The sequence below is a fragment of the Pseudophryne corroboree genome, chromosome 9, assembly GCF_028390025.1.
Source record: "Pseudophryne corroboree isolate aPseCor3 chromosome 9, aPseCor3.hap2, whole genome shotgun sequence".
NCBI classification, from domain to species: Eukaryota; Metazoa; Chordata; class Amphibia; order Anura; family Myobatrachidae; genus Pseudophryne; species Pseudophryne corroboree.
In genome coordinates this window covers 71,695,444-71,710,307 of record NC_086452.1, presented here as the reverse complement: position 1 = coordinate 71,710,307, position 14,864 = coordinate 71,695,444, and the positions used below count along the sequence as shown (strand labels likewise).

Sequence of the window (14,864 nt, the reverse complement as noted above, 5' to 3'; positions counted from 1 at the left end):
CACGGGTCACATACCGTTACCTAGAACAGTTCTGAGATTATTTCTTCCCAACTCGACCCTTTAATCCAAGTGACACGAGGCCGTGGACTGAAAAGCTTGTTACCAACTGGGGAGGAGGCCCTCAGGTGTAACCGTCTCTCTGCTGGATTATTGGAGAGACCTGGCGTCTCACGTGATACAGCCTCTAGGTGTAAAGCTGATATCTCATAAAACATAAACTCGCATTTGTCTGAATGTGACGCTGGCTTCTCATGACTGGAATATTGATTTACACAGTGCTATCTATCATATTACACAGCAGTGTCCACCTGCCGCTGACGGCCTTCGGTCCAAGATTTCTAGAGATCTGTGAAGGTTTTTCTGTGATGTCTACAGCCATGGCCAAAAGTTTTGAGAATGACACAAGTATTAGTTTTCACAAAGTTTGCTGCTTCAGTGGTTTAGACCTTTTTGTCCGATGTTACTATGGTATACAGAGTTAAAATTTACAAGCAAGTGTCATAGGCTTTTATTGACAATTACATTAACTTTATGCAGAGTCAATATTTGCCATGTAGAACCTTCTTTTTAAAGACCTCTGCACTTTGCCCTGGCATGCTGTCAATCAACTTTTGGGCCACATACGGACTGATGGCCGCCCATTCTTACCTAATCAGTGCTTGGAGTTTGTCAGAATTTGTTTTTCCATCCGCCTCTTGAGGATTGATCACAAGTTCTCAATGGGATTAAAGTCTGGGGAGTTTCCTGGCCATGGACCCAAAATGTTTATGTTTTGTTCCCCGAGTCACTTAGTTATCACTTTTGCATTATGGCAAGATGCTCCATCATACTGGAAAAGGCATTGTTTGTCACCAAACTCTTGGATGGTTGGGAGAAGTTGATCTTGGAGGATGTTTTGGTACCATTCTTCATGGCTGTGTTCTTAAGCAAAATTGTGAGTGAGCCCACTCCCTTGGCTGAGAAGCAACCCCACACATGAATTTTCTCGGGATCCATTACTGTTGACATGATACAGGACTGATGGTAGCACTCACCTTTCCTTCTCCGGACAAGCCTTTTTCCAGATGTCCCAAACAATCTGAAAGGGGATTCATCAGAGAAAATGACTTTACCCCAATCCTCAGCAGTCCAATCCTTTTGCAGAATATCAGTCTGTCCCTGATGTTTTTTCTGGAGAGAAGTGGCTACTTTGCTGCCCTTCCTGACACCAGGCCATCCTCCAAAAGTCTTCTCCTCACTGTGCATGCAGATGCACTCACGCCTGCCTGCTGCCATTCCTAAGCAAGTTCTGCACTGCTTCCCCGATCCCACAGCTGAATCAACTTTAGGAGACAGTCCTGGCACTTATTGGACGTTCTTGGACGCCCTGAAGCCTTCTTCACATCTATTGAACCTCTATCCTTGAAGTTCTTGATGATCTGATAAATGGTTGATTTAGGTGCAATCTTACTAGCCTAGCAGCATTGTCCTTGCCTGTGAAGCGTTTTTGTGCAAAGCAATGATGACTGGCACATGTTTCCTTGCAGGTAACCATTGTTAACAGAGGAGGAACACTGATTTCAAGCACCACCCTCCTTTTAAAGCTTCCAGTCTGTTGTTCTAACTCAGGGGATCATTCAGATCTGATCGCTGCTGTGCGTTATCGCACAGCGGGCGATCAGATCCGAATTGCGCATGCACCGCACTGTGCCGGCGCGTCGCACGGCTGCAACGGGAATCGCCAGTCAGCGATGGGGGTGTGCAAAGGATCCATTCGTACGGGCGTTCGCAAGGAGATGGCACCTGACCATTTTCAGGGAGTTTATGGAAAAACGCAGGCGGGATCAAGCGTTTGCAGGGCGGGTGTCTGACGTCAAATCTGGTCCCGAACAGCCTGATGTGATCGCAGCGGCTGAGTAAGTCCTGGGCTGCGCAAAGTCTGCACAAAATCAGTTTGGGCAGCTCTGCTACACATGCGTTCGCACACTTGCACAGTGAAAATACACTCCCCCTTTAGGCGGCGACTATCGGATCGCAGGACTGCAAAAATCACTGCTTAGCGATCAGATCTGATTTACCCCCTCAGTCACCATGACAGAGTGATCTCCAGCCTTGTCCTGATTCAGACCTGATCACTGCTGTGCGTTGTCGCACAGAGGGCGATCAGGTCTGTACTGCGCATGCACCGGACGACTGCAACGGGATGGTGTGAAAAAATTTATCGCGCGAGTGATCGCAAGGTGACTGACAGGAGGAGGCCATTTGTGGGTGGCACCTGAGCGTTTTGTAGGAGTGTCCGGGAAAATGCAGGAGGGACCAGGCGTTTGGAGGTAGGGTTTCTGACGTCAGCTCCGGCCCCGATCATCGCAGTGGCTGAGTAAGACCTGGGCTGAGCTGAGACTGCACAAACTCATGTTTGTGCATCTCTCCAACAAATGCGATTGCACACCTGCACTCAGCAAATACCCCACCCCCCTGTAGGTGGCGACTACCTGATCGCAGGAATGCAAAAAACGCACCCTAATGATCAGGTCTGAATTACCCCCTAAGTTCATTGTCATGGCAAAGAGGAACTTTGCAATTAATTGCAATTCATCTGATCACTCATGATAATTCTGGAGTATGTGCAAATAGCCATCATAAAAACGGAGGCAGCAGACTTTGTGAAAATTTAATATTTGTGTCGTTCTCAAAACTTTTGCCCATGGCTGTAGTCTGAGCTTGAGATACTTACTTACAGTATGAAGCATTCAATAACCATCCTATATAATAAAAGGCTAACACTGCTCCTCACCTCTAGATGACGCGGCGGAACAATTACATTTTTGCTCTGTTCATGCTCGCACAGTCTGACATTACTGGTATGTGGTTCTGTCATTTTGACAGGCTGGTAACTAGTGGTCTATATATCGTTAGGTGACCACCTAAATCAGAATTTACAGTAAAACAGTACAGTTGCATTTAATATATCCGGTTCCAGAGAGGAATAAAACTCCAACCAGTTTCAAGACAATGATCTACTCTTAATGCTGGACAAATGTAGATTAACTATTGGTAGACATACCTGGAACATCACCTTCTGGATCCCGTTATAACAGCATGGTGGTCCCTCATTGTTAACGTTTATAGGGGTATATTCAATTGAAGTCGAAAGCAGCCGTCTGTCGAAAAGACGTCAGTTTTCGAGTTTTTTATAGGTCGGAAGGGGTTCCGACCTAAACAGTATAACTCAAAATTTTCGACAAGCACGTGAATCGGCGGAATAGCTGCCGATCCACGTGCTTGTGTCGAAAACTGGGCCAAAACAGACAGGTTTTGCCAACCTTTTCGACCATCTCTATTCATCTTTGAAAATAGTCGAAGTGAGATGGGGAGAGCCGAGGCGGGGACGGGGAGAGCCAAGGCGGGGACGGGGTGAGCAGCGCTGGAGGATGTCACAGTTGCTGCTCACAGCAGCGTCCACCCGGCTCCAGCAAGCGAGACCTCGGCGGCTGTGATGCAGGGGTAGAGAGGAGGGACGGTGAGAAGCAGAGAGACTGGGGGGGAGACGGGGGAGAGCCGCGGGCAGACGGGGGAGAGCAGCGCTACAGCAGCGGCTATATAACCCGCTGCTGTAGCGCTGCTCTCCCCCGTCTGCCCACGCCTCTCCCCATCTCCCCTCCCGCATCTCAATTCGACTTTTTAAAAGTCTAATTGAGATGTCATTGAATAGCCCAGGTATGATCCATTCCGACAAATGAATGTCAGAATGGATCCGACTTCAATTGAATATACCCCATAGTGATTTTTATCTTTGTAAGAGCAATTTTTATTTTTTTATCCATTTACTCGCTGTATTAAATGTAAAGGTCCCATACATCTGACAGGTATCGGGACGATTCCCCATTCGCCTGAACCCTGTGTCGGGAGAACGGGGAAATCCAACATGTTGGAAACCCTCGGTTCGCCAACTCTGACCCAAAAATGATGGAAATCGGTGAGTCAGGTATTTTTAGCATATAACGTTTTCCTGATTACCCGATGGATCACAGTTCATCTATGTCCGCTGATTGGCAGAATGGGGAATCAGGCCTTATATGTATGGCCCGAATTACACCGATTGTACATTTTGAGTTCTCTGTATAACAATGTGAATAAATATATTACATATGAGTTGTGGATTTTCTGGCGATTTTATCCTGGCCGGTAGGTTGCTTATAATCTACGTATGGAGGGTTGAATTGGCTATAACATCTAATGGGGCCTATCGGACCCCTAATGACATCAAACAATACAACATTTCAAACGATGCATTTTGTGTTTGGAGACCTATAACAAAGCTCTATTATATGTTCTTGTGTAAATTAATGGTGAATGAGGGCATGTGCTGTTATTGCAAACCTGCACAATAGTTATTTATATACAAGAACATGACAGAAAATGGACCTTATAAGATTCTAGTCACCAAATATAAGGCATAACATAGACATAAAGTTGACACAAATATAAAAATCAATGTCTGCATGGTGTTGTCTTTGATATCCGCTCACATTCTATATTTCCATTTGCAGGCCTGTCTGAGGGCCATCGATGTTCAGATCCTTCAGCAGCTCCTGGCCGTTAACGAGGGAATTGAGGCTGTGAAATGGATCCTGGAGGAGAAGGGGACCTTGACCAGCCGTTGCAGCAGTTTGACCAGCAGTCAGTACAGTTTGGCTGAGAGCCAGGAGACCTCGCGCCGCGGTAGCTGGAACAGTCTGCAGGATCCCACAGATAAACTGGACAGTATTTCCATCGGCAGCTACCTAGACACGCTGGCTGACGACATGGACGAGTACAGTCTGAGCACCAGTGAACCTGTTGGTTCCTCCACCCCACATCGACATGGGCTCCCGCTGAGCATTGCTGACCCGGATGGTGACAAAGATGCATTTTCAAGGATGGAGCAAGTAGATTATATGGCGATGACCCCAATGGGGCTGAATAACGCAGACAAAAGTAAGTTGTCCAGGCAGCATGGCCTCGCGCAAGGTCCAATTCCGAATGGGTCTTTAAAACATGGGCCAGAGGCATGCGTTGAGGTCAGACCTTCAGAGACAAAGCCTAAAATGAAGTCTTGCCAGAATGGGAGGGTGGACTTGGACAAGGTGAAGTTGCCCAGCAAGGTCCACCTGGAGTACGATGCTCACTGGCGCTGGGTGCAATCTCAGGACGATGTGACATTTTTATAATCAGCGGCGATAACATGGCGCAGACCATGTGATCTCAGGGGCAGGATGTGCTTTGTTCTTGGCAGCCGAGTACTTGAGCTAATCGTCACCGGACGATGGGGATGGAACACTACAGCAGTGGAACTTTTTATTCCTTGTATGATGCTGATGTGTAAAAACTATGAACAGGTTTTAAAGCTAGAAATATATTCTCTTTTCTATAAGGTCCCCTAACATTATTCAGAGGTTTTATCTTATAATATTTTTTTCTGTTATGAAGTGATATTAATATATGTACATTTTCCAGACAAATGGAAATTATATAACCTGCATATGCAAATGGATGAAGCTTCTACTGTGTAATGGGAATCCAGAAATTATATTGATAGAACGCAAAAAAGAAAGAAAAAAAACAACAACTTTGCCTGATTTTATTGTATTTTTGTGGAAATAATCATTTTGACAGAAATTATGTGACACTGATAAAGTGGATTACCCTATGGTAGCTCTGGCCAACCTGTGGCTCTCCAGCTGTTGAAAAACTACATATCCTAGCATGCCCTGCCAGTAAAGCTATTATGGGATGCTAAAACTGTGGCAGGGTATGCTGGGATGTGTAGTTTCACAGCAGCTGGAGAGACACAGGTTGGCCAGACTTGCCTTATAAAACATCCCTTAAGTAAATTAATTAGAATGTGTTTATTAATAAGGTTGTAAAGTGGATGTGATGTATGCTTTAACTAGATATGTCTGTTGTACAATCTTGTAAACCCGGGGGATCATCCCGATTATTTGGAGCAGACTCATCTCAATCACCTGGGTTATACCAGGGTTACAGGACAAAACAATTGATATTTCTAGCAGGTTTTCAATTAAGAAACATTCTATTGTTTTTAGTGCACCCGATGGAGCTATTCAATTGTTCAGCTTTTCGGGTGCAACTGCGTGACGGGCGAGCAGAAATCCGAAAGCAGAAAGTGGTCTGTTTGGGCAAGCTACCCAGTACTTTGCACAGGTTTACCCGCTTTACACATCTAAACTTAGTGCATTTGGGCGCGACGAGCGAAATAGTTGATGCATTTGTGCCCGAACAGCAGAACAATTGAATGGCTCAGTCAGGCGCCCATTGCTAGCAGACTCGCTAAAAACAATTGAATTCACCCCTTATGATGTTTTAATATTAAGGGCTCCCCCTAGGTCACTATAACTTCCCATTAATGTAATATGTGCAGCAGATAAGTGCATGGGTCTGTTTTCACTTGAGAGACGCTGTTTTATGTTACGAACCTAAATGCAATTAATATGAATCATTGTGATCCAGGATCTTTCCAGAGACACTATCTAACTGCGTCTACAGGTTGCGTTTATAATGAACCAGCTTTGGTTTTATGGACAGATAAATTAACTAATTTAATATGTAAAAAAAAAAAAAATACTAATATAGTACCAGCAAAGTGCTTTCTACCCTCTTTTGAGTAGAGGGACAGTACTTGTATATCCTTTATTATGTACACTAATATAAATCTGGCAGATGGTTTGTGTATGGGGAGGGTCCATTGTTACAGTGACCACCATACGTTCGCCGCCGGCAGGCAGGGTATATTATATGGTGCCGTATGTTTTTATATTAGTTACTTGGTCTCGCCTTCCCTTTCATGACAAATAATTGGAGTCTGAATGAACCATTAACCAGTAAGCTCTTATGTCTCCACATAGCGGCATCTCGTCTTTACCAAACGTTCATTGTGCATTAATGAAACCGCTAGTAAATTTAAATAAAAAGTTAGACCAATCTATATGCAGAGACTGTCTGATATATATATTTATTTATACGTAAAAACATTATCCCACAGAATAGTCCTGAATTCTGTGAATATTTAAATCAGCCCTTAATAATAATCTTTTGTGCAATGTTAATTTTGAGAGATAGGATGTGACCCGTCTGCTGGGGAGGTTTTATCAAAGTTTGGAGAGAGATAAAGTACCAACCAATAAGCTCCTGACATTTTTCAAACACCGGGGCAGATGTCTTAACGGGGAGGCATATCCCGGCGCTCTGCATACTGATGCCGGGATACCGACAACTATTCTCCCTCTTGGGGTGTCCACGACACCCCTGGAGGCAGAATAAAGAGCGTGGCGCGCCACCATGCCCGCAAGGGGCTCTTTAGCGCTCGCCCCGCTGCCGGCATTCTGGCGTTTTGGATCCCGAGCGTCGGTATAACGTAGTACACCCATCTTAACCTGGAGAAGTGATAAAAGAAGTTTATAAAGCAGTGATAAGTGCAAGTTGTTAACGCACCAGCCAGTCGTTACGAATTTGAAAAATGACAGGAGCTGATTGGCTGGTGCATTATCACCTTGCACTTATCACTGCTTTATCCCTTCTCCAGGCTTAATACATCTGCCCCATTGCTTGTGAAATGGCAGTTGGATACTGTTTGGCTGGTGAATTATCTCTCTCCAAGGTTTGATAAGTCTATCACTGAGACTGCATTCGGTCATCTTTATTAAACCGACGATTCAATATGAATTTTATCTGTAAGGTTTTATATGTGAGTTGTTGTTTTGACTTTAGAGTTTTTCAGTTGTATCAATATTATAAACCTTTCTAAAGCCTGAGAGTGGGATGTACTAACCTCCCCCGCTGAGGTATCTGGCTTCTCTCTGCGCTCTTTGTGTTTTCTCCACGGTTACTGGTCTCCTCTTCGCTAGCCGTTGCTCACCCACGCTCCCCGCTTTTTTTTCTCCTCTCACTGCGGTACGCCTCATCACCGCCGCGGCCACGGAGTTCTGCGCTCTCCATAGCGCTTGGTCAGCGCTGCGCTCCCCCGGTCACTTGTGTCAGCTTCCTGGCATGCATCCTGTAGTTCCTGCGTCACATGACAGGGGGAGCGCAGTGCTGACCAAGCGCTACGGACAGCGCAGGTCTCCGTGGCTGCAGCGGTGATGAGGCGGACTGCAGTGAGAGGAGGAAAAATCGGGCAGCGTGGGGAGCAACGGGTAGCACCGGCCAGCGGAGAGGAGACCAGTAACCGCGGAGATAACACAAGTAGCGCAGAGAAAAGCCAGATACCGCAGCGGGGGAGGTTAGTACATCCCGTCCTGAAACACAATCACTAAATTCAGCGAGTGGGGAGGAAATCCTCATTTCCACTTAGGTGCTGCTTTATATGAGATTTTTGTGGCATTTAGGTAAATTTCCGACTCTATCTCTCGGCTCAGTTAAATCCGGAAAATGGTACTGAAGTTACTTTCCTTGTCCGGTAGACGTTCAATCCCTTTATTTATGTTGACCCTTTGTAAATGTTATTTTACAATGACCTGTCTCTGTAAATGTGGCTGATTTTGTGGCAGTTGCTGCTGATGTGTTTCCTTGATGTGCCGTGCTACATGTTCATTTACCGAACAGGACCGATGTGTCTTTCAGCGCAGTTTGCTTCTGCGTCACTTGGAAGCTGCAGTAATAGTAAATATTTCTGTCACTACGCAGCCATAGAATAAATCTCTCATCTGTATGTACGATACTGCGTGTTGCTTCTTCTTCTCACTTTACACCCATGTCTCTTGAGATGTGGAAACCAATCAGCTTTTAGTTTATATTTATCTAGCATAGCCTATAAAATGACAGAAGCTATATTATAATATTATTATTATTATTATCCATTATAATTATCTTTAAAGCGAGTTTCCACTTTCAGACACCACCAACGAAGGATTGAGAACAGGGATCTCATAACTATAATATGGGGAGTCACTGTCTACAGAGGAGGTGTCTTGATTAAGCTACGGGCGAAATGCGCATTGGAGTGAAGCGCTGGTAGCCCTGTATATGCTCCTGTTAATACTGTGAAATTATTTATGTCATGTGTAACTTATATTAAATATAGTAGTATAAACGTAGTGCGCAAGTGTTAACAAAATAGAACACTGCCCTTATTATGAGGTGTGCATTTAATCTTCAGTTCTTTACACTGTGAGATGGCTTAAGGTATAAGTAGCGCTGTGGGGACTACTATTCATAAAGATCTCCGTTCATATAGTGCTGCTAATAGCGAATCTGGCACACTGCTTCAAGCCACATGGATAAGGACACAATTATATGTATGCATCCAATGCACAACGCATGAACCAACAGTTCAGAGACACAGGATTTGTGTCAGCGTTTACATTGCTGTTACATCAGGGCGTGATATTAGAGTTCAATCCAAGCCCTTTTTCACTACACGACAGCTGCACTTATCCATTGTAGCTGTGTAATGGCTGTGACTCAGGGTGTGTACACACGGTGAGATTCGGACTTAACCGATTCTCACTGTGCGACGGGGGGCCGGGTCGGCACTTAGCCAGTATCGCAAGCACATAATGAGTGTGCTAGCGATCCTGGTACCGTGTGATTTTGGCTGTGTCAATCTTGACTATCTTTTCTATAGAGATAGTCAAGATTGACTTGCCTGCACAGTCTATTTTTTCTGCCGATGCCGACTGCGTGGGGCCGCGCATCGGATCGGGATCGCAAGGTTACTGTCACCTTGCGATCTGCACTATCTTTTCTTCCGATTCTGACTATATAGTCAGAATCGGAAGAAAAGATCTCGCCGTGTGTACACACCTTCAGTAAGATGTTTTACCACACAATCTGAAAGATAATTGTTTCAATTTAGAATTATCCAGCAGCGCCAAAAAGGACTATACCTATCAAGGCAGCAATTGGGATTGAATATAACTCTACATGCCTACAAGATAGGGAATTATTATTATACTTATGACATGTATCTAAGATTAGACTCTGTACATCAGTAGCACATATAGGAATGAGTAACCAGTCATATTGCTACAATATCGTTACAGTGTCTTACTTTGCTACTTTATGACAGTGTGAGACTGAATACAATATGGACACATTTCTTTAACCTCGTATGACTGTATGTGGGAAATAGACTACTGAATAGAGTGGACAGTCAAAATACTATTAAGACAAGATTATATACTGTCTAATCCAGTGGTTCCCAAACTGTGTGCCGTGGCTCCCTGGGGTGCCTCGGGACACTTGCAGGGGTGCCTCGGGTTGGTGGTCCAGAACCAATTCAAATTCTGCATGGTCAATGTAAAAAGCAAAGCCAGTGTTAATGGCTGCCAATCATAAAATATATTGACAATCAGAAGCAAATCTGGTCCCTCACCACATAAGTTACCCTAAGGATGACATATAAAGACAGTTTACTTAATTTAATATTTCTTTCTAAATTTTTCAATAAGAAACTATTGGCTTAGGGGTGCCGTGAAAAAAAATCTGATATTCTAGGGTGCCGTGATTCAAAAAAGTTTGGGAACCACTGGTCTAATCTAACTATTCAGTGAGAATTTTCCCCATCTTAATTATTAACCACACCTATATGGATAAGATTAAGCTCTAGATCTACGATTAAGAGCCAGTGACAGATCACTCCACAACTATAAAATTACACATTGATAGAATACTGGAGGAGTGATTTCTGTCATTCTTAGTGGATCATATGACAACAGAATTAGTGGCCGAGAGATATCACAAGACCACTTCTAGTCACAGTATACAGATCGATATCTGGATCGACTAACAATAGCAGGAGTCATTACAGATATCCCAGCGCCAGATTTTAATATTTCATTTCTTATCTATTTCTATTTTTTAATATTTCACTTTTTTAATTACAGTTAGGTGGGGAGTTCATTGCATTTATTTATAACTATTAAAAGTTACGTTTTAATGACCATTCTCTAGTTTATCAACTTAGTGCACCATAGGGCTACCCCTTTCTTCTTCTTGGTACAATGTATGTTTTTCAGGTAGCTGGTGGCATCCCCCCCTACCCTATACATACCCAGATTTTGAGGTTACCACATCAGACGGGGGTTCCAGTCGAATTGTACCTGTGCGGAAACACTTGTCCTGTTTACACGAGATGTCTTTGACAGTCAGTAGAACTACTTATATGTAAAAGAATACAAATAAAAAGTAACGGTATAGAAGTTGCCCATAACAACCAATGGGGTTCTAGCTATCAATTTATCAAATGTAACAGATAAATGGTGGCTAGAATCTGATTGGTCACTATGGGCATCTTTTCCACCAGTCCCTATAGTCAGATTCTAGCTATCATTTATCTGCTATGTTCTATCATTTGATGGCTAGAATCTGATTGGTTGCTAGTATGGGCAACTTCTCCATCTGTTCTCTCTAGAAGATTGATAAATCTCTCCCTTAAGTGAATGTTACCTTAATGTGATTCAGCTTTTCAGCAGGTCCAGTGATGCATCACAGACCGGACCAGGAGATTCCCGCCTATTCGCCGTAACAGATATGTTAATAGGGGAGGAGCCTGAACGCCAATAAATAAGGTTAGTGAGGATCTCTTAATAGCCTTAGACCAGGGGCAGGCAACCTGTGGCCCTCCAGCTGCTGAGGTACTACACATACCCGGACAGTTTTGCTGTTATGGCATGCTAAACATGCGGCAGGGAATTCTGGAATGTGTAATTCCACAGAAGTTGGAGTGCCACATGTTGCTACTCGTGCCTTACATTCGGTATCTGGTCTTGAGGTCGACAGTCAGTAGATCAGCATGGCAATGGTTGACACAGCATGTGGTTGACATGAGTTTTTTACTGTTAATAACTTTTTCATACGTTACCACCCACATGAACTACGATTGGGAACGGTAACCTGGACCTTGGCTGAAGCATGGTGAGTGAAGTCGTTGTACACTATTTGGGGGTCCATGTTCGAAAAGTTAAAAATTGACACCCCAAAAAAACCTTAAAAACTCATGTCAACCTTTTTGCATGTGCCAACCTTTTTGTTGTTTCGACCTTGTGAGAGTCGACATTTTGGACACTGTCAACCTAATGGACCATACCCCTTAGACTCACCAGGGAACCCACCAGAATGTCTGAACACAGGGAAGTTACATACACATTTATTAATCAATTATGTCCTTAAAATATGCTGGAAGTGCTGTTTCCACATGTTTAACTACTTACCTGGCATGGTCATTTTGAAAAATACTTTGTAAGTTACATAAAAAAATGTTTTTTTGAATCGACTATATGAACTGTCTTGAAGGGAAAAATTGTCAGTTAAGGGTGGAATTAAGTATCCCTTAACTGTACAAATGTAGAAAGCAGGAGATGTCTGATTATTTCTGTCCGCCAGCCCCCACAGCTGTCCCCATAGTTCTCAGTTGTAGTTAGTGGGACCAGTTCAGCTCAGCCTCTCAGCCCACGTTCTGTACCCTCCACAGTCACAGCAACCAGGCAAGTGTATGAGCGTCTGCGCTTATTTCACTTTGGGGGGAGAGGGTGTGCATTTATTTGTTTTTACACTGCAAGGTCCGACTTGGTGAGGATGAAGATGATCTATGTACAAGCGATTAAACACCTGCAAGTGTTCTACCTGCTGGCACTTCTGCTCTCAGGTACACACACTCGTTCTGTGCCCTGTTCCTTGCCTCTTACTCCATGGGGTAAATTATAAGAACTTCTATAAAATGAAAACTGGAGGTGTTGCCTATAGCAACCAATCGGATGGTTACTATAATTTCTCTATTGCATCCGAGAAAATGACTGAATCTGATTGGATGCTATGGGCAGCAACACAACCTGTCTGTTTTAGAAGCTTCAGTAAATCTACACCTATGGGCAGGATGCATCAAAAGGCATAACCTGCTTTCACTTATGCACCAAGCTCCGGAATTAATGAATAATGCGACTTTAGATGGCGTTACCCAGTAGAAGCCTAAGGGCGTCTTTTCGCGTTTTGCACTGAGAGGGATCCACCCTGATCCCCCCCAGTGTCCCTTGTGTGTCATACATTTCATGCACAGAAGGACTCCTGGGTCACAAACCTGAAAGTCTCTAGACCGCAAAAGACATCTCTTATCAGGAGAACTGGCCTTTTCTAAAATCTTCATGCATACGGTGTTAATAAACACCAATATACATGCGATTGTTTGCGGGATGCACCGCATTCACAATGCGATGTTTGATGCATCCTTGTAAGTGTAAGGAAACCAAAACTGCATGCAGATCAATATATTGGGGCCGCAGTACGGACATTTTTATTTATATGCGGAAACACCCACAAACCTCTAACTGTGCATGACATCCATTGTGTCTCATGTACAGAAACCTCTACAAATGCGATTCCTATGAATACAGAAAATTTCCACTCCCCACCCCCGCCAGTACTTTGACACATATTCCTGAAAGCATTTTATTAGCTGAATAGATCACAGTTAATGTTCAGATGAAATAAAAGCCTGTTCATTTTCTGTGACCTTGTCTGACTCCATATCACGCAGAGAGCTTCTATACCAGGGAAATGACTGACCCTTTATCGCATTTCTCTGAAAAATAAATGAGAATTAAACATGCAAAATGACGTGGAAGGAGGACAATGGGTATTCTGTCTGCAGTAATTGGATGGACAAAGGATCAATTTTGTCTTTCGTTAGTATGAGGGAGGAGGGAATATTGAGTTCAGGATGCAAAACTGCCCCCTATTAATTATCCGCCCGAGTCCTCTGGACACTGTAATCCAGGCATCTATATGATGACCCTTCTGTGACTGATTTGGGCCCCACTGAATGCAGCTACATTAGGAGTAATGGGGATCGATTAGTGAATTAGTCACATTCTGCGGATTCTCTCCCGTTGTTGGATTGGGCACTGCCTGCCTCCTAATATCTGCAGATGAGAAGGAAACAACAGTGATAAAACAAAACTGGGTAATAACACAGTCATAGCGGTAGGAAGGCCCTGCCCGCAAGTTTATAATCTATAGGGACATAGGCACTAATAGACAAAGGGGAACATTTACTAAGCAGTGAAAAGAGTGGAGAAGTGAGCCAGTGGAGAAGTTGCCCATGGCAACCAATCAGCACTGAAGTAACATCTATAATTTGCATACTATAAAATGATACAGAGCTCCTGATTGGTTGATTGGGAAACTTCTCCACTGGCTCACTTCTCCGCTCTTATCACTGCTTAGTAAATGTACCCCAAAGGTAGGTGCTATCTATTGCATAATGGTCCACCAGATTGCAAAGGTTCTTGGTGGGCTGTATGATGGAGTCACACAGCAATGTTGGACTGGGATTAGGATGATGGGAAAGTGAAGAGAGAGAAAACGTGATGATATGCGTGGACTGTACAGTGGAGATGTAATTGGACAGGAAACTTATGAAGGTTATGGGTGGGATGTACTAAACAGGGCCGGACTGGCCATTAGTTTTACCGGGGAAAGTCCCGGGGGGGCCGAATTGGTGTGTGTGGCCGCTTGTCATATGAGGCCCCTCCCCCCGCACGTCACCAACGCAATGTGTGTCCTAACTATAGTACCGCGGCCACTGGCCGCTATTAGGAGAAAAGGCCCTCCCCCACCACCACCCAGCTGTCCAGAAGAGAAGGTCTGCGTTCCAAACGTCATTTACGTCATCTGCGCGGACCTCGGCGGAAGAGACAGTGCGGCCGCGAGGATTCATCTCGTCGGTGAGTATGAGTCTTCTAACCGTCTCTAACCCATTTTCTATCAGGCAGAGGAGAGCCCTTGTGAAATACATGTGCTGCTGCGCGGTCACTTCTGTCACAGTGCGTGGCCTGCCGGCTCCATGCATTGACTCAACACTCTCTGTATATGTAAATTAAACCTCAATTAGG

The 14,864-nt window shown here is 44.2% G+C and overlaps 1 protein-coding gene across 1 annotated transcript in view; it reads left to right on the top strand.

Annotated features, from left to right (window-relative positions):
• LURAP1 (leucine rich adaptor protein 1) overlaps positions 1-8,691 on the top strand; it is a 37,965-nt gene extending 29,274 nt beyond the window's left edge. Inside the window, exon 2 of the mRNA XM_063939510.1 lies at positions 4,530-8,691. Within this exon, the coding sequence (XP_063795580.1) occupies positions 4,530-5,189 (660 nt within the window). The 3' untranslated portion in view covers positions 5,190-8,691. The remainder of the gene's footprint in view (positions 1-4,529) is intronic.
• Positions 8,692-14,864: the final 6,173 nt, after the last annotated feature.